Raw genomic sequence first — 20,156 nt, forward strand, 5'->3', positions numbered from 1 at the left:
ATTCTCGAAATTTCCGAGATTCTCGAAATTTTCGAATTCGAGCTTCTATATAATAATATATTAGAAAATGCGAGTTAATAAAGTATATTATATTTATAGTTTAGCGGCTTAATAAAGTCTAAGAATTATACTTCGTTTAATATTTAGCTTAACGATATACTAGTAGCGTAAGAAATAATTTTCACGCTACGAACTTATATAGGGTTCTAAGATTTTCTCTTTCGATACTTTCTTTACGAGCGTTTTCTATACTTTAAATCGTAGTCGTAAATTAAATCCTTTATATTCTCTAAATCTTCTATCTTATATTATATATTATAGGTCTTTTTCTAGTCTTTTTATTTTATTAGATACTCTATAATATTCTTCTTATCTTTACTTTCTCGACTCGAAGATCGATTAATACGTCAATCCGCTAATCTCTAAATCTCGTAGTGATTCTTAATTGCTAACTTCTCATAATCGAATATAAAAGTTTATTCTTTCTTATGAGATTAATAATAAAGATTTTCTCTCTTAGGCGTAGGCTTAAGTATTATAATTAAGATAATAGAGTAAATCTTTTAAATAGCTAGAAGATTAAATCTATAGACTAAGTTTCTAACTCGCTTAAGAATAATAAAAGGTTCGGCCCTCTAATTTGAAAGTTTCGTATTCTTAAGTTCGAGAAGATGATATTCTCTATAAAGCTTAATGAAAGCTTTATCTTCTTTCTCTATAACTAAAGCTTTATACTTCGAGTTATATCTAAATTTCATATTAACCACCGCGAAAGTTAAGGTATCTAAAGCTTTCTATCGATATCGAGTACGATTATTTATAATATCTATCTAATTCTTAGCTAAGATATTCGTTATATTAGATTTATTGTTAAGTTTTATACTATAGATAATCTTATTAAAAGTCTTTTTCGTCGATATATTTATAAAGTTATTAAGATTACTTCTTAGATATATAGAGAATTTATCTTAAGAATTATCGAGAATATAAGAAATATAAAATCTTAAAGTAATCTCTATTATCTAATTAATTCGCTTAGATTAATTATTAGTTTATAAGTAATAAGTAATAAAGATAAGAAGCTCCGTTTCTAAAGTCCTAAAGATAGCTTTCCAGAGATTCGATAGAAACTTTGAATCCCTATCTAAAATAATAGCTTTAAAAATTTCTTAGTTAGCGAGAGTAAGAAGTAAGGCTTCCGCCTATTCGATAGTATTTTATATATCTTTCCCCGATATAGATATATTTCTTTTAAAAAACTTGTTAGTAATAGTTATTATTACGTTAAATCTATTTTCTAGAAATAGCAGTGCTAGAATAAAATCGATAGTAATCGTGTGAAAAATTAAAGGAGGAGTTATAATGGGTTTAAGACTTCTATATGAGACGTATCTTATAGTCTAATTCAGCTAATACTTCGGGCAATAAACGATATAGCGCTTTAAGTATCGAGTTAAATGCCTCATATAATAGGTCTCTATAATCCTCTTATATAATCTATAGAAACTGACATAACTATAATTATTATAAGCAAGCTCGAAAATCTTCTACTCCGCCTTCTTTAAAATATAAAGTTATTCTCGCTCGTTAAACTCATCTTGATAGTAGATAATTTCGTCTCGAAGTAGAAATTGTATATTCGAGAGTTTAACGCATTCTATAGGTTCTTATTTCTCGAGAAGCTATACCTTTCGAGCGACGAGAGCATCGAGAATCTTCAACCATTTCTTATTCTCTTAATAGTCAAGTATAAGTTTAATACGGAATTTCTTAGATATTTCCACGAGTGTTAAGTTGTATACGAGAACCTCATCAAGAATTCCTAGATCTTAGGCGTCGAATTTTTCTTTCTACTTACGAAGCAATCTAAATAAAGCGTCGAAGACTATATTTTACTTATCGAGTCTTTATTAAATATCTAGATTAAACTAAGAGGCGTATTATAAAGTATATATAAGCTATAAATTTATTCGATTAGAGAATAAAGAAGAAAGTATAATCTAATAAGTAATATCGATAATAGCAAAGTGATTAGTAAAAACGATAATCTTCTTTCTTATTCTTTAGCTTAGTATATAAAGAATCTTCTTTAAGATCTAAATTAAGATAATTACTTTTAGTTCTATCGACTAATAATATAACTCTACGACGTTTAAGAGCTTAAATAGAAATATAATAAGTTAAATATTCGTCTTAGGAAAAGAACTTTCTTAAGAATCGTTCACTATATAATACACTATAATTTTAAAATCGTATTTCTTAGATTCATCGAGGTTAACGTAAAGTTAATAACTGGCGTTATAATAATATAGATAAGTTTCTATAATTAATACTTGCTATAGAATATAAAAAGCTTCTACTTCTTCTTCGATAGAGGTAATCTTTATAGTCTTCGAGAAATTTCTATAAAGACGATTACCCGAGGCTAGAGATCGCTTTAAGAGTTTTATCTTTAAGCGTTATAGTGACTTAGAAATCTAAATAAAGTATTTGACGTTTCTTCGTAGCTAGTTCGCTATTTTTATATAGGTTTCGAGTGTCTTTAAGATAACGAGGAACTATATTTCCTTAATTGCTATAATTCTTTTCTTAATAGTAGTAAGATTGAATCTATCTATCTTCTATTTTAGAAGTGTAACTAATAGATATTTAAGATAGGATTTTTTAAACTTAAGAGTGATTTTAAGTTTCGCGAAGAGGCGAAAGATCGTTCTTAAGTACTCGAAATAATCTTTTACGCTTCGAGAAAAGATAATAATATTATCTATATAGCATCTAATAAAGTAACGATATAAACGAAGAAAGTTATCTATTTTCCTCTAAACGTAAAGCACTAAGTTCTTAAAACTTATTACTATTACATTAAAGTGCTCTAATTCTTAATAAGATATTATAGTAAATCGTTGCCGGTAATCTTTTTTTACTAAGAAAAGATAAAACTATTTACTATAATTAACTATACTAATAAAAGTATATTCTTAAATTACTATAACTATATTATTCTATAGAGAAAGAGAATAATTATTAGAAATCGTAATCTTATTAAGGCCTCTAATATTAATAACGATCCTTTTCTTTCGCTTAGGTATTTTCTTAAACCCAATATAGACTATCTTATAGATTACGAAAATAGAGAAAGTGAAAGAAGTTAGCTTCTTAGACTAGCTTATCTTACCTTACGTATATATCTTATCGAACTTTTCGTCGACAAGCTTATAATCTTTTAAAGTTAAGGGATAGATCTTATTTTCTAACTTCGCCGAGAAAGATTACTAGTCCATAATAATTAGCACCTACAGCCACTTCGCTTCAGGAAGATTAATAGTATCGCCAGAGTCTTCCCAGATGCGGGGGTTTTCTTCTAAGATACTCCGCATTATATCGATATATTTCTATTTCCCGTAGATAGTAATTCCATTAGGCAATCGCGTTTTCAAAGCGAGATCTATAGTTATCTTCCCGATAGCTAACTTTAATATAATAAGGTTAGTGAATTCCTCGAGCATGGGCCTGATAGCAACACCGGTTCGATTCCGTGGTAGCAACTGGTAGCAACACCGGTTCGATTCCGGGTGTGACCCGGACAGTCTGAATAGGTTACTTGGCCCGCATAGTGTATTGGCAGCACGCCAGGCTCATAACCTGGAGGAGGAGTGTTCGAATCCCCTGCGGAGCACCAGGCCACAAGTAGCTTACGGGGTCACACCCGGGGGGTTCCTATATACGATACCTATGCGTGTAGGCCAGCGCATGGGGACATGCGCCATTTTTCGAAGTGTGCAATTGTTACGGATATAGTGTGCTTTAGAGGATTCTTGCTGTTCAGGCAGGGGTCCACGCTCTTTTGGCGCTTTGGCGCAACGGTTAGCGATAAGGCACGCTTTTCCGTGACATTTACGATATAGAATTTTTATTAATTAATACTCTAATAATTCAAATATATCTTCGAGAAGCTTATTATATTTCTTAAGCTTATCCTTTCTTATCTTATCTTAAACTTCTCTTTTCTAACGCTTTAAAATCTAAGTTATTTTAATCTTATTAGAAATAGATAGAGTAGTAATTTCAGTTATAGTAAACGTAGTATAATAAAGTTATTAAGAAGAATAGAAAAGAGACGCGTTATTGATATACGGAGAATTCTCGATTAATTTATTATCTCGATCTAGACGGTTATCGAATAGATGATAACTTATAAAATTATACCTCTATAAATAATATCTTAAAAAATCATATCCCTATTAATGATATCTTATAAATTTATACTTTATTAAGATATGAAAATATAAGATAAGATATGAATTTGTAAGAATTTTATAGTTTGAGGTATGAAAATGTAATTCGCTCTATGGATGATGGAATATATTAAATAAAGTATATGAATTCGTGATGTAAGTGCAAGTTCATTAGACTCGACTTTGAGAAACTAGCTCGGGCTATAAATAGTCTTTCTCATACTGTATCTTGAGAATGGTGGCTCTGGGCCAGCATTGAGTGTTGTTTCATTCGGAAAGAATATGTAGTATACTGCTATCTCACATGTGTAAGAATCTGAGAACTCTTTTTAGCTTTTTAAGTAGTCTTAAGCCTCGCTTCTAATCAATGTTAGATGGTTAAAAGGTCTCAGATATCCGCGCAGTAATAAGACTGCCCCTATGTCAAAATATATGCTGGGGCGTGTCCTTCCCAGTAGTGAAAAGCTTGCCAAGTACTAGATTTTAACTATTTTTGATTCTCAGAGAGATCCTCTAAAACCCCTCGAACCCTTCGAGAGCTCTTTAAGAGCTTTTCGAGAGTTTCTATCAAAAGACTATTAAAGTAAACTCGAAATTTAATTATTTTAATAATATTTAATTAATTTCGAGTTTACTTTAATAGTCTCTCGATAGAAACTCTTAAAAAGCCCTTAAAGAGCTTTAAAGAATTTAAATTTTTTTAAGAGATCTAACTCTAAGAATCGAGAGAGCTATTATATTTTATTAAGAATAGAGAGAGATATTATAATTTATTTAATATACTTAAAGAGAGACTCTTTAAAACCCCCTTAATTCTTCGAAAGCTCTTCGAAGACTCTTCGAGAGCTTTTATCGAAGAGACTCTTCTCGTAAGCTCGATAATTTACTAGTTTTTAATATATCTTAATTAATAATTTATCAAATTTAGTCTACGCTATATTATTTGAAATCGTATAAATAATTCTATAACTCTATATACTTAATTTATTATTATATTTTTAATAAAAGAAGGGAAGTAATATACGTATACCTCCTTTTTATATATATATACCCTCTTTTAATATATGTATACCCCCCAAAATCCGATTAGCTTCCGCGCGGCCGCTAGCCGCATAAGATATAAACCTCGCACATAGCTTTCTAGGGAATTTTGTTGAGACTCTTAGTGGTAGTAAGGCAAGCCTTCCCAGATCTCTTCTGATAAAGTCTAAAAGATCAGACGATTTCAAATCGTCGAATGGTGAGGTCTTTAGATTATCCTTCTATGGCGATAGCTGATTAACTGACTACCCTCTCTCATTGCTACTAGAAATACGCCTATTATACTCGAATATCCACTATCTATTAGCCACCTAGCCTCTCTGCAACTGAAAAGACATAGTCTCATTACCCTGCATATAGGCTGGCGTATTACGTTTACCTCGCTATCGATTACCTCGCTGCCCGCCTCGTGTAGTCTTACCTCTTATAGCCCCGTCTTGCTATCCGCCTCGTATAGCCGGCTATATGCGAGGTTTATATCTTATACGGCTAGCGGCCGCGCGGAAGCTAATCGGATTTGGGGGGGTGTACATGTATCAAAAGGGGGTGTACATGTATAAAAAGGGGGTATACGTGTATCACATCCCTAAAAGAAAAGGAATTAAAAAAGGTAGATTTAAGGATTTTGAAGTTCTTTTTCAGCTTTCTCTTTTAAACGTACTTGTGTATACCCGCTTTTAGTTTAGAAATAAAGAAATAAGATAAGTTTTAGCTTTAAAATCACGGAATCTGAAGATCTGATTGGTCAACTTTAAATTTATGGTTGTCGAATATTTTATGATTTCAGTCTTGAGTAATGAGAAAGCAAGCTTTCCAATCAGGAAGATGGCGCGTCTTGTCTCCGCCCTTCCTGCCACTCAGCAGCCAACCGACTGGGATGAATCAAGTGTCGATAGGGTCTGGCGGAGCGCCAAGCCCTAAGATGTGACGAAAGTTCCTCAACATCCTACGTACAATGGTCTTCGGTATTTATGGATAGAGACACTTTGTGTCCCAGCAAGAGCTCCGGGACAATGCAGTCTTGCGAATGAGGTCGGTCTACAGTAGAGCTGCAAGGGTTTTAGAAACGGATCCAGAGCTCATGCTCTCCACGATGAACAGCACTTCGAGGAGAAACTAACGCGCATCACCTGCTCGACTCCGATCCGCGGGCTTTGAGCCTTTCAAAAAGCTGTCCTGGCCGCATAAAATTTCTTCCAGTTTGACGGAGAATATCATGTAATACCAGAGTCACCTCTTTACGAGAATCTCTATCTGATTGTCACCTAATCCCTCGCCTCGTTCTTTTCTTTGAAATATGAAGCCATGATGTTGGTGGTTGCCTCGCCCGGATGTAGCTTGTCATAAAGAAGGTCTTCTAACGCTACCGCTTCTGATGTATTTGAAAGTTTCTATCCAGATCACCTCTTGCTGAACCAGGAAATAAGATATACCAGTGGATTTCAGGGTGAAGAAAGAATGGGTGTAACTCTAAGAATCTTGTGATTTTCACCCTCTGAGGGATGAGGGCGACTGTGAACTTGAGGGATTTTAGATCACGAACGTCATTCGATTGATGGTTAAAGCCCTAATTGCGAGGTCAGTTTGAGTAACCTGACTGACTGAAAGGGGACTAGCCTTATCATAGGGGCTGTACGTCTGATGGAAAGGAGCTGTTAGTGTAACCCCAGCCAACACCTAACAAACATGGGGCTGTACCTCTAAGAAGAAGGGATTGTACGTCTCATGGGAAATCGGATGTGAAAATGCGAGTGAGGCTTTCGGGCTTGTGTACTTCCCGGGAGGCGTTTAGTATGTCGAATTTATCTAACATCCGATTGGTTTCATTGGCCGTGAGTATCGGCCAAACGATCTCCCGAATCACGGCTAACGACGGCTACAGTCGGCCAGCGGGCTGGCAAATAACCCCGAAGACTTTTAAATGACGCATCAGGTAACGGCAACGAAATCTTCACGTTGAAGCGAGTTCTCATGTGCGATAAAATCCGCACAGTCTCAAAGATGGAATATATAAAGGAACAGGGTTTCTGCTTTCCGGTTGGCATTATCCAATCAAGACTCCATCCACACATTCATAACTTACAGCATCACACATCTACCTGAATCATCAGAGAAAAAATCTCCCAGACAACCTCCCTCAAAGACATCAACCACCCAACCGCCAGAACACATATCCGAACACCAAACAGATCTCTCACCCGCCGTCAACAGCAACAATGTCCGACGCTCTCATTTTCGAATACCTCTGCTCTCCCCGCTCCAGCAAGCGCGGCACCCAAGCATTCCACCACAACCACCCTATTATGGAATCCTCACCTTCCACATCGAACAACCACTCCGACGTCCGCGCACCCGTCAGCAGCAAGGGCGGTGAGAGCAAGAGGGGAAGCCTCAATTGGATCAGGGGCATGGGGAGGAAGGCCTAGGCTCCCATTATGCCAATTGCTTTGGATAGATTTGCGCGAGTCATGCTTCTAATTTGGGTTCAAAGCGTTGGTTCTCGTGCTCATCGAGTTTGCTTCGTATGACGTTGGTAATACTTGGCTTGGGCAGCGGATAGTACTATGGATTCTCCCGTAGCTAGATACTTTGTTGGCGTTCAGCTAATATGTATAATATTATAATCAACAGTATAACAATTAACGCAAGCACTGAGCATTCTCTGTCCCTGGACAGCAGTGATCCTTGTGACATACGAATGTGTCGGGGCGGGTATTGGGCTCATGATCTTCATCCAGCCACTGACCAGTGGCCCAAGGTATCGCCAACGTGCCTACAGGAAAAGTCCCGTGGAGCAGCAGTGGAAATACAGCACGCAGCTCACCAGAGATCCGGTAAGTTTGCGGCCCTGCCAGCCGCAAGCGCGCAATTACTTACTAAAACAACGGTCCTCACTCACTCACCCTGCCAAAAACCAATGCTACGTTGATACTAGTATGTCTTTCTCATCAAAACGAGAAGCTAAGCCGAATATTGCAGTTGAATCTGCAGAAGGTGGATTACCCTAGCGGCATCCTGCAACTCAGGAGAGATAGATTCCATGATCCATCTGACGAGATTCATAGCCAGATAATGAGAAACATCGACGGTCTAGAGACTGTTTGCGCCCTCAGGACAGTCGGTTCTCAAGTCAAGGTGCCCTTTGGCGCAATTTGACTTGCTATGCTGCTTCGTGCAATGGACATCTCCGCATGGCCTATCAATCCTAGGTCTCATACGCGCGGACGTGATCATTCACCAATACCAAAAAAAAGGATTGCGGGCTTATTTCAGTACTTCCCTAATTCTGCGACATCATGCACAATGACGTGTGGTGTTTGAGACAATGGGTGCCTTAAGGATTCCAGCTCAACCGATGGATGTCGAGAAAGCGAGGTCTGTCCTTAAGCTCGAATGTTCGAAAAGCCTGAGTTTCCTACCACGTAGCGTTCTATGAATATTTGATGACTAGATCTTCACGGTAGTTCACCAGTCTCTTGTAATGGGTGTCAATGTCATTCTTTAGTGTCAGGCACCATAAGCTACGAAGAAGCATAGAGGATTCGAGAGGCACTCGATACTGGCAGGATACAGCTATCTGGGGTTTTTTCTCACAACGAAAGGAACTTTTGCAGGCTCGATACATGGTTTGAGAAAGCTTGACTCGCTATAGAAAAGGAAACTGCAGTCAGATATAATGCCAAAGTAAGCTGCGATTCCCCAAGAGGCTGCTGACTTTGGAATTAATTAGGCTTTCAACGAGTTCAGGCACTAGACAGGTAACGAGATACGGGTATTTATGTTGCTATTGTTGCAATAATGATAACCTCTGCTTGGGTAAAAAGGGTCTGTGTGTGTGATTCGGTCTTATGATGCGTGAGCGCCATGTCTCGCCGTTAGCGGTTCGGGCTAGTCTACTTGTAGATCAAACATCTACTCGTACTAGCTGAAAAATGACATCATCAGCCGCAAACTAGTACTTATGTTTCAATTAAATTTCATCGATGCTTTCCTTCATCTATTGACATTATTTGGCGCCATAGGTTGCTGCATGTGCGGGCTTGCTCTTCAATGAGAGTCAAGCTCAGGCTACAGCAATACTTACTTTGTTTTCCTGCCGCTCAAAGCCGAGACTGGGTCAATATTGATAGACTTTTCCCCCAGACGTGAAAGCTACTCATCGACGGCAAGACCTAACGCTTCCCTTCTACTTGATGCGTCCTCTTGAAAGTAAGGAGCTTCAGCTAGAGCTGTGACCCTTGTGCCGTGTCTAGGTTGGCTACCTTCGTAATCCCAGCTCGCGTTGTGAATGGTAATTCTGCAAAGACCGTTAGCATCGTCCAGATCTAGCATTGAATCTACTCCACGAAGGTCAGACCGACCTATTGTCCCACAACGCACTCGTACGCGGCGTCCATTTGAATCGAACCTGTATGTCGACGTTCTTCTCATAGACATCATACAGATACCCGAGGATGAGATCGCTCTCGGCCTTGTCTAAGCCCACAATCCTGACGGTCATCGCTCGATTTACCCAGAGCGCCTTCCACCCAGTCGCAGGATGGACCCTCACCAGTGGATGGACACGCTCCACGTACTTGGGCCCGGCCGTGGGATCATCTCGGTCAAGGTAGGCATGAGCAGAACGGTAGACAGCCTTCTTGCCGTCGATGATCTTGCGAAAGTTGGGCGAGAGCTTTTCGTAAGCTGAGTAACCACTGGCCCAGAGAGTGTCCCCTCCCACTGTAGGAACGGTGTCGTTGTGAAGATGGGTTACCCCTGCCGGCTGGCGTTCGTGTACTAGGTCCGAATGCCAGCGGGAAGCGCCCCCTGGATTGCGGAAGTTGGCTTTGGCTTCTGTTGCTTGCAGCTCCGGCCAGATTACTGTTACGCCAGCGACACCTGGCACCTGGGGTACTTGAGGCTGGAAAATGGTCAGTCTCAAGATCTTCGTGACAGATAGTTGGCGGCGGGGGGGGGGCTTACATGCACTTCAACCTCTCCATACCATTCGCCCAGAGACCTCTGCTGCTGCGGCGATATATCCTGGTCCCGGAAGAAGACGACGCTCCTTTCGGCGATAAGCAGACCTAGCTCGTCTTTCTGTTGGTCGGTCAGATCCTTCAATTGTAACCCTACTATCTCAGTTCCAATATGCGCAGTCAAGTCGACGACCTTCTCGGCGGCAGAGAATAAAGCACGCTTTGCGGGATCGGCTCTTGCGCCAGGGTCGACATGCTCGCGGTGGTAATCGCGGATCTTTTGGACATCTTGTAGGTACAAAGGCTTCGCAGGGCGATAGGGATACCCGCTGGATAAATCTATTCCGGCTTTTTCGAGCCGCTTGCGCGATTCGGTAGGTAGGTTCAGCGTATCCTTCTTTGGCTGGACGACGTCGAGTATTACTGGGTCAATTGCAGTCGGTGCCATGTTTTATGCGTCAAGGTTTTTATGAAGTTCGAGACCAAAATGATTTCGATTGGCATTTCCTCGCATTCATATCCTCCTTTCTTGAGTAGACCCTTGCCTCTGGAACATCTACTGCACTTTTTGCAAAGCGGTCTTCTGGGCCTTGATTGTAAATCAATGTTGAGCGGGGTAGATCACGCAATTCTGTCAATCTTCGACTAATGCTATTGTGTGTCTGACTTCACAACTCATCAACCATGCAGCTGTCACGCAATACTTACTCTACCCCGCTCATTGTCCGCTAATGCAGAATTTGCATCCTCCCACGGCCATCACATTTGCCGTATGCAAGACTTCGACCAACAACATTGTGCCCATGAGGAAACATCATGCGCTGCGAAAAATCCCACGCCGTTATCTCTCGCTTGCGTTGCTGCTTGCGCATTGTCGCCATCCTGGAGCTTAAGGCGTCATGAGATACCAACCGAAAGCCTTGCCGCATCGGCTTCGATACGCATTTGCTCGTGGTTCTTGCGGCACGGTTTTGTATCTTTTGGCCTCTAAGCCTAGAGCTCGGGTAACGTTGGCCATGTTCCATCAATACAACTGGCAAATGGACGCTTAAAGACTAGAGGCGTGTGCATCCACGAGAATGCGCTCTCTGTCGAACTATCCTGTTGTCTTCCGCTGGTGGCCGCGTTCCTCATAACAGCGAAGATGTTGGGAACTGTTTAGCACGCAATTAAAAGCCAAGTTCCGCCATGCATGATTAGACTGTTGAGATTTCCTGGGCGACCTTGAAACGGAGGAATGAATACGGCCACTCAGTCTCCTTTCTCTCAGTCTCTTTCGTTTGGTTCTTGAGCTCTCTGGTATCAGATTGCGATCAATTTTCCGCCTCTCAGCCATCATTTCCACTAGGATGCATCTTAATGAAGATCAAGACCGGCGAGAGCCTTGCGACAAGGCAGATTTGATAATTCAAGAAAATGTTCAGCGAAAATGGCAGAGCTATCTATGGGATACACTTGACAAATCACCAGAGGAACGCACTTTCCTCTTCAAGCTTGACTTCGCCTTACTCACTTTTGCCTCCTTGGGTGCGTCGTCTACCGCCCTCCATGTGCGTCAAAGCTGACAACCACAGGCTATTTCATTAAGTATCTGGACCAGGCTAATATCAATAATGCTTTCGTGTCCGGAATGTAAGTATCTTAGAAGAGAGGTAAAACCCACGTCGTGCCTGCTAACACTGTTGGTGCGTGAAGGAAAGAGCAGCTGGGGTTGTATGGCAACGAGTTGAACTATATGCAATCGTGTTGGACCGCTGGTTATGTGATCGGGCAGATACCCAGTAACATACTTTTGACGCGAATTCGTCCATCTATATGGATCCCCTCAATGGAGGTTCGTCCCCCAGCTCTGGTAGGAAATTGCTGTAATACTAAGATGACTGACTACCCCCCAACAGATCGCCTGGACCGTGCTTACGTTCTGTTTGTGCCGTTGCACGAATGCACGTCAAATCTACGCTGTTCGATTCTTCGTTGGTAAATTACTGTGTTTCTTGCACGCTTGATTGAGCTCGCTCATCTTCTTCACGCTGACACTCGGTTCTCAGGGCTTGCCGAAAGTTCCTTCTATCCTGGCATGCAGTATGTCATTGGTTCATGGTATAGGAAAGACGAGCTGGCGAAACGGTCTTGCATTTTCCATGTCAGCAGTGCGATTGCCACCATGTGCTCTGGCTACTTGATGGCGGCTGTATACCATTTGGGAGGAAGAGGCGGCTTCGCTGGATGGCAGTGGTCCGTATTTCTCTCCGGATAGTGGACTTCTGACTGAGTGACACCGATACAGGCTATTCATGGTTGATGGAATCATCTCCCTACCAATTGCCTTGGCCGGGTACCTCTTCATCCCAGACGTGCCCGAGACCTCTCGCGCTTTCTACTTGAGTAAAAATGTACGTGGAGCCTTTCGACAGTATAAGCCACGATTGAGACTGAAGTCCGTGGCCTAGGATCGAGCATTTGCCAAGAAGAGAATGCAGCTCGAAGGTCGTAAGCCGCGAGCACCGTACACCAAGGCGAAGATACGGAAGATATTGACATCCTGGCATATATACGCACTCACGGCGCTTTACGTGTAAGCATTGGTTTCCTCCGACTTCTCGACCTCCGAAGACAATAGAAGAATAGAACCTGACAGCCTCAGCTTTTTCAATAATGGTGGTGCAGGCGCTGTGCCTGTGTTTGCCCAATTTCTCAAGGATTCAAAGCACCCCAAATATTCCATTGCTCAGATAAACGACTACCCAACGACGACGTATGCTGTCCAAATCATCACGACACTTTTGTACGCTTGGACCTCAGATTCCATACTTAGTGGAGATAGGCTACCGCCTATTGTATTTGGAGGAGTATGTTTTCCGCTCGACTCGTCTGTCCAAGTCGTTGCCCGAAGACTAACCACATATCTCAGGCCGTCAACATCATCTGCTACATATCTCTCGCAATCTGGGCTATTCCAGAGGGTTGGCGATGGACATGCTACATTCTGTCAGGGGCAGGCTTTGGCTTATCCGGTCTCTGCATGGCGTACGTGACGCTTTTCGTACGGAATTTTTTGATGCTGATGCTAATGGCTTCGCTCAGTTGGGCCCATGAGATTTGTGCTGATGACAACGAAGAGCGAGCCATCGTCGTGGCCAGTATGAACGAAATGGCTTATGTTCTCCAAGCGTGGCTTCCACTGCTTGTGTGGCAGCAAATTGATGCACCGCAGTATCGAAAGGGGTTCATCACCGTTACTGTCCTTTCCGCATCCTTGATAGTAACTGGGTTTATCACGAAAGCACTGCACAAGAATCAGATACGAAGGTCGGTCGAAAGCTCTGAAATTTGGAGAGACAATGCTAATCAATCGTTCACGTTAGGCAAAGCTACAACGTGCAGGCACGAGACCACCAAGTGGATGGCGAGACCGTGAGGTCGTCTGGCGAAGACGTAACGTCTGAGAATGTGCAGATGGCTGCTAAAGAATAAGTCGCTGCAAGAAAAAGGACCACCCAGCGTAGGAATTCATCTAACTTGGCACATGGGGGATTGCATGTGCGCCCCTTAACTACTGAAGATTGATACCCAAGTATGCCTCGGAACTGGAAGTAGCCTCTTCTCTTGGGGTCAAGCTCTACAGTTAGCTAAGCTCCATGTGAATCAGGCATCAAACCACAAAAGAAAATCTAGATTGAAAGCGCATTAGAATGGTCTTCACTGCACATTCTCCGCAAGTACTTTACAGGAAATCATGAGTAGCATAAGCGGCTATGGCTGAAAGTAGAAGCAATCTCTGATCTTCACCAGCACCAAGGCTGTCCGGCATGGTCAACCCCCACATCATCCCCACCTCCACATCCAACAGTTGCCATCAAAATTAGTGCTAGCGAATCCTTTCCACTACGTGTTCTGGTGCCCCCATTGCGTGCTTGATTGCGTGCTTGATTGCGTGCTTGCGTACATGCATGAGGGAAGTCGCTAATCTAACCAATAAGATCGAACTGTATAATTGAACTTGTATTGTTGCTTATCTCGACGTAGCAAAACATTGAGAAGACACTTGCAACGATGAACAGGGTTTTTCCTCTAGACAGGCCATGAGAGTGGGTATAGTCGGCGCAGGCATCAGTGGTGTTGTTGCCGGACATCATCTCAAGGCAGCCGGCGTACTTGTCACGGTTTTCGAAAGATCCGGCGAGGCAGGGGGTGTATGGTAAGGAATGTCTGCTAGAACGGGTTCATAGTCTGACAGAAGTGCTTCAAGGCTCTACGATGAGCGGCTTCCACCAGAGCCGACTTACCCATCAATCAGACCTTCTGAAGCCGACTTTCACTATGGCGACGGGGAAAGCGTAAATGGCGAAAACCATCAGCCGTGCCTGTCTGCTGCTTGCGGGGACGTGAAGCACGCTCCACCAGGGTCAAGCGCTCACATGAGTATCTGCAACGGGTACGGGGCTGATCATATGAGAAGCGTACAGGCCGTGCTATGAGGGATTGACCAATAACGTTTCGACCAGATTGATGAAGCTGAAAATTAATTCGTGGCCACCAGGTACAGCGGACTTTGTTAATCATCGGGTGCTGAACGAGTACATTCAAGACACATCTTACAAGACTGGAGTTCATCTCAAGACAAAATATAATACTCGGGTAGAGAAGGTCTTCAAGAGTGGTCAAGACTGGAAAATGCAAACGTCGACTTTGACCAGGGATCAAGGAGCCTTTCACCGGGTTGAACGTGACTGGGTAGGATTTCAGCTGCCTTTAGAGTACCGAAAGCTAAGGATACTCCAGACTTTCGATGCCGTCATCATTGCGTCCGGCCATTACCATGCTTGTCGCATTCCAGATATATCCGGCCTTGCGGCATGGAAGAAGAGATGGCCCAGCCGTGTGCAGCATTCCAAGAGCTACAGGCACCCCAGGAATTTCAGAGATCAGGTGTGTATGCCTGAAAGTCTCCGGGCTGCTAGACCTATTTTAGAAATACACTGATCCAAACTGGCTGGCAGAACGTTCTTCTAATCGGCGCGGGCGTCTCGTCTACCGATATTGCTCGTGAGATAGGTACAGAAGCAAAGAAAATATACCAAGTTTCCAGGGGCGGGGTCTTCGATCTCCCTACAACTCTTCTCCCGCCTAGGGCCACACGTATCGCGGGAGAGATTCACGCTTTCGAATGTCAACCACCAGAGAATACGCAGCTGAGTGATGTTCTGGAACCAATTCCCGGGCGAGTAGTTCTTAAAGATGGTCGAGAACTCACCGGTATCCATCATGTTGTAATCTGTACGGGATACCACATGTCGCTCCCCTTCCTGCAGCAGTATCATAGCGACAACACCCCAGTTTCCGAAGCGAACAACACAGTACTTGTTACCGACGGAACACAAGTCCATAATCTACACAAGGACATCTTTTACATACCCGACCCAAGCCTCATCTTCATCGGCATCCCCTTTTTCACCGCCAACTTTTCGCTTTTTGAGTTCCAAGCCATGGCAGTCGCTGCCGTCCTAACGGGAAAGGCTCTCCTGCCCACCACCGAAGAAATGAGCAGAGAGTATCAGCAGCGATTGCAGCAGAAAGGGACCGGGAGGATGTTCCATTCGCTGAAAGACCGAGAGCTGGAGTACGTGAACGAGCTTGTGAACTGGATGAACAGAGACGGTGCGAGGGTAGGAGCTCAGCCGGTGGAGGGGCACACGAAGGCTTGGCATGTCGCCAACGTTGATCGGTTAGCGAGGGTGCGGCAAATAATGGAAGACAAAGCCCGTGATGTCAATACCTTCGCTTGACGCTCGATAAGCCTTTGTGGGAAGCTTGCAGAGAGGTCGGGTAGTTGCAATATGACAGGACACCATTTCCTGGAATCTTTCAATGCACCGTTTCCCGATAAAGTCCTAGTTGATCAAGAAATATATCTACCATGTGCGAACCATCAAATCCATATCGATGTCTATGTACCATCTACTGACCACTAGATTTTCATCATGTAGCCACCCCTAGGTTGATGACCTTAGGTAAGCTACTAGTCTGCCTGTGTACTAGTCGTCGCTACCCACGGTAACCGGATTCGCGAATAGATCCCCCCTACCGAGTAAGCACAGAATCCAGAAATATCTTCTTGCGCAGCACTCAAATCTGATTCAACCGAGCAGGTCACTACTCTTTTAGGACTCACAATGCAGCTTATGCAGCTTCCAAACGCTACACTCCTGCCGTTTCACACTTCATTCAATGTTACTATTGATCAACACCTCAGTGTCGAAATCAGCCGCAAACGCCGCACTGGTGTACGTTGCATCAACGCCGGAGCCCAATTTCGAAGAGTGAAGGAGTGGCGGTCAGGTCTCCGCTCGTTGTAACTACCTGAATCCTTGGTGTCAATTGACGACTCAGCCCACGAGCCTAGAGCAACCTTAGAATCTAGACTCACACAAGCCAGCAGAAAACCTTTTCAAATCCGGGATGAATTCTTCTCAAAAGTCATGTTCATCATGCTCCTATTAAGCGAGAGCTCCAGCTTTTGGCACGAAGCTTTCTCCACAAGCGGGGGTTGGGGGCTGTAAATAGCCAAACCCTATTTTAAGTACGTTTTCAAGCCAATGACTACCTTACTAATCGTGCCACGCAACTTACCTAGGTCCTTCCTCGCCAACAGTGTGCCATCCTAGCATGCAGAAAGCGCATTAGTCTTCTTTAGCGCCTGATTACTGTTCGCAAGCAACATCGAAGGATTCAGTTCCTTCGAAGCTCAAAGGTCGAAGCTATTTCCGTAGAGTATGTGACCTTTAAACCCATGCGACGGCCTGGGATGAATAGCAACGCTGGATTCGTGACTTGAAAGATGAGCTTTGTCCGACCTTGACACAAAACGTGATCTGGAGACTGGATAATGGGAAATTGACAAGATGTTAGGAAACTCAGATATCTGAATTTGCGGCACAGCGCGGAAAGCCTTATCGACGGCGTAGCGGTGAGTTCCGTGCATGAGGCACGGCTCGCTATGTTGTACTGTTGGTGGGGCTGAAAACTTAGGGCAGGTCAAGCAACCTATAAAAACATAAATTTGTTGGAAGTATATTTTGTACATACATACCCTTTTTCCTCTGGTTGATGGTTCGATTTTCAACCTTGGACCCTACTCGACTGTAGACAAATTCTTGACACACAGCACAAAAATGCCGACTCTCTGATCTGAATGTTGTTTCCCGTAACCTCCATCCAAATTCTCACAGCTGAGCAAATCTGACAGAGAATCTGCCAAATAGATCTACCCTAGCAACACTCCCAGAAATTTACCAGATGGCGACACCAGATGCAGCAGAGATTCAATATCAGCGCTCACACATCCAGGATGATCGGTCGAAGAACATTGTCATATCACATATCATATGTATCATCATTGCTATTATTGCGGTGGCTCTAAGACTTGCATCTCGGCGACTGTGTAAAGCGGCAATTCTGGCGGATGATTTTGTGTGTTTTGCAGCACTGGTAAGCCCGTTTCCCGTCTTCGAGACTTCGTAGTTTTCCAACTTCAAAATTGCTGGGCCTAGATAGCTAACAAGCTTTCGCTTTTTCTAGATTTTTGCCATTGGAGAGGTGACGGGAGGCTGGATGTGTATGTCGCCTTCTCAACAGACAATAAAGCAAAAACTCGCTGACCGGCCTCCGCAATCAGGTGTTCATTATGGCGGCGGAAAGCATGCCATTCTTCTCAAGAACCCGGAAACATTTGCTAAGGTATGTAGATGCTGATGGTCTTCTTACATGCTCGTTTCCACTCACAGTTGAAACAGTGGGTAATTACCACGGAGATATTCTACAACGCCGCCATCACAACCATCAAGCTCTCGATCTTGCTGCTTTACCGCCGGCTTTTCCCACTCCCTCAACTCAAAATCATCCTCTGGAGTGTCGGTTGCTTCGTCATAAGCTGCTGGTTGACCATCACTCTACTGACCATCTTTCAATGCCATCCGATTCGCGCGGCTTGGGATCTGTCTGTCAAGGGGCAGTGCCTCCGGTTAAACGTGGCGTATATCGTATTGGGCACATGTAATACCATAACCGACATGGTCGCTCTCTGCCTACCCATGCCACTAATATGGCGATTACATACCGATAAATCGCGAAAAATGCAGCTAATCGGCGTCTTTTCCCTTGGGGCCCTGTAAGTCCTCCGACCCGTTTTGGACCTAATGAAAGGCTGAAGTATGCAAAGTACGTGTGCCGTCAGTCTGTACCGCATCCCCAAAATGGCGCAGCTCTCATTGTCAGATGCACCCTGTAAGATCCGCCCTACTCCTCTGGTAGCCGGAATTGTCGCATGGCAAGCGCTCACAACTCCTTAGGGTCCGACGTCGACGCAGCCGTCTGGGGTGTGGTCGAAGTTAACCTTGCGATTCTCTCAGCATGCTTGCCAACTTTCCCAGCTCTCTTCAATTGGCGAAGCGTGCACCGCCGCAACACTCCCCCGGGTGGAGCAGATCCCAAAAGTTGGGGCTCGGCGAGCTACCCGGCTTTAATCCCCGATGAACGTCGAGCGGGATTCAGAAGTGGTTCGGGCTATGCCCATAAGGACGCGTTGAAGATGGAAGATTGGTCAGAAGAAACGAAAGGCGCGGAGCGAGCTACTGTGTGCATTGAAAGAAGGGGTCCGTCAGACGAAGAGGTTTGATTTTGGCAAGCCTATTTGCTAGATATCTACGAGCGCTCTGGGTCTCGAATACGGCCGTTATTGAGCCCGATCGCGAGAATGTGGAGTTCGTAATCGATGACCATGCTCAACTTGTCCTCGGAGACGCTGCGCAACGGGGTGGGGTACCTGACGGGGTTTCAGGGCGGGGGCAGCGTGTCCCTCGAAACCCTACCCCAATCCCAACCCCAGCCTCGGAGCGGGGTTCCGGAGTATACTCCGTTACCCCGATTACCCTGTAATTACAGAGGCGCTTACAGCTGGGCTTACAGCTCGGCAGGGGTGAAAAAAAGTTCGGCAGGGGTGAGTAGATGCTAAGTATATGCACCTCGTCCGAGGTAAAAGAAATCCGAGGCTCACAGCTCGGCAGAGGTGAAAAAAAGTTCGATAGGGGTGAGTAGATACTAAGTATATATATCTTATTTGAAATAAAAGAGATATACGTAGCATTAGTATATATAATAGAATACTCGTTTTCATCTCTATTTATATATTATCTCTATTTATATACTCTTAAATTCGATGAATTCGATATAGATAGCTATTACTATTATAACTATTACTATTACTCTTTTAAATAGCTTATTATTATAGTCTATTATAATAGCTAATTTACGATATTATAGTTATTATCTATAGATTTAATATAGTAAATATCTCTATTCTAGATTTAAATATAATCTATTTTTATTTTAGCGATATATATATTTAAATAATATTCGATATTTTATTTAAACTATATAATATAATAGAATATCTATTAAAAATATTATAAATTTTCTAACTAGTAATTAATTATAGATTACGCTATATCTTATTATAAGTAAATTTAAATTTATTAAAATCTTTAATAATTCTAAAAATGATAAAATAATAATAACTTAATATTTAATTTCTTATAATTATAAGAGAGTTTATATTATTAATATATAATTTATTCTAATTTATAGCTAATATCTATATCTATATATTTAAAATTTACTAGATCTCTATTAATTTACTTTTAAATAGACTTTTAAACTTTTTTCTTAATACTCTAGAATATTATATAAGATAGAAATTACGATATATCTTATATAATAATCTTAATATCTAATATTATAATATCGTAAGACTTTAATTTTAAAGAGATTTAATAAAGAAACGAAGAAATAATAATTATAAATATATTTTATTATAAAATAATTATTTAATATATTATATTTCTAAGCGAAGAAGAAATTATAG

The 20,156-nt window shown here is 42.4% G+C and overlaps 5 protein-coding genes and 1 non-coding gene across 6 annotated transcripts; 5 read left to right on the forward strand and 1 right to left on the reverse strand.

Moving 5' to 3' along the window:
- The first annotated feature begins 3,604 nt into the window (after nucleotides 1-3,604).
- Nucleotides 3,605-3,676, forward strand: HO133_008259. The gene has a single exon. It is a non-coding gene; the product is annotated as a tRNA-Met (tRNA).
- Nucleotides 3,677-7,492: 3,816 nt separating this feature from the next.
- HO133_008260 (uncharacterized protein) lies at nucleotides 7,493-7,702 on the forward strand (the record flags this gene model as incomplete). Its single annotated transcript, XM_037299127.1, has 1 exon — nucleotides 7,493-7,702. One exon carries the CDS (start codon nucleotides 7,493-7,495, stop codon nucleotides 7,700-7,702), a length of 210 nt encoding a protein of 69 aa, XP_037156463.1.
- A 1,726-nt stretch (nucleotides 7,703-9,428) lies between these two features.
- HO133_008261 (uncharacterized protein) lies at nucleotides 9,429-10,685 on the reverse strand (the record flags this gene model as incomplete). The annotated part of the gene is made up of 3 exons (XM_037299128.1): nucleotides 9,429-9,573; nucleotides 9,638-10,179; nucleotides 10,242-10,685. The coding sequence occupies 3 exons, from the start codon at nucleotides 10,683-10,685 to the stop codon at nucleotides 9,429-9,431; spliced, it is 1,131 nt and encodes a 376-aa protein (XP_037156464.1).
- A 901-nt stretch (nucleotides 10,686-11,586) lies between these two features.
- HO133_008262 (uncharacterized protein) lies at nucleotides 11,587-13,711 on the forward strand (the record flags this gene model as incomplete). Its single annotated transcript, XM_037299129.1, has 11 exons — nucleotides 11,587-11,764; nucleotides 11,812-11,869; nucleotides 11,933-12,071; nucleotides 12,136-12,214; nucleotides 12,286-12,472; nucleotides 12,525-12,630; nucleotides 12,688-12,812; nucleotides 12,882-13,086; nucleotides 13,149-13,264; nucleotides 13,322-13,546; nucleotides 13,603-13,711. The coding sequence occupies 11 exons, from the start codon at nucleotides 11,587-11,589 to the stop codon at nucleotides 13,709-13,711; spliced, it is 1,527 nt and encodes a 508-aa protein (XP_037156465.1).
- Nucleotides 13,712-14,319: 608 nt separating this feature from the next.
- Nucleotides 14,320-16,023, forward strand: HO133_008263 (uncharacterized protein; the record flags this gene model as incomplete). Its single annotated transcript, XM_037299130.1, has 5 exons — nucleotides 14,320-14,435; nucleotides 14,487-14,642; nucleotides 14,704-14,971; nucleotides 15,020-15,166; nucleotides 15,238-16,023. 5 exons carry the CDS (start codon nucleotides 14,320-14,322, stop codon nucleotides 16,021-16,023), a joined length of 1,473 nt encoding a protein of 490 aa, XP_037156466.1.
- Nucleotides 16,024-17,533: 1,510 nt separating this feature from the next.
- HO133_008264 (uncharacterized protein) lies at nucleotides 17,534-18,911 on the forward strand (the record flags this gene model as incomplete). The annotated part of the gene is made up of 6 exons (XM_037299131.1): nucleotides 17,534-17,725; nucleotides 17,816-17,852; nucleotides 17,913-17,974; nucleotides 18,031-18,404; nucleotides 18,456-18,520; nucleotides 18,586-18,911. 6 exons carry the CDS (start codon nucleotides 17,534-17,536, stop codon nucleotides 18,909-18,911), a joined length of 1,056 nt encoding a protein of 351 aa, XP_037156467.1.
- Nucleotides 18,912-20,156: the final 1,245 nt, after the last annotated feature.

This window comes from Letharia lupina (genome assembly GCF_014066315.1).
Source record: "Letharia lupina isolate WasteWater1 chromosome Unknown contig_4, whole genome shotgun sequence".
NCBI classification, from domain to species: Eukaryota; Fungi; Ascomycota; class Lecanoromycetes; order Lecanorales; family Parmeliaceae; genus Letharia; species Letharia lupina.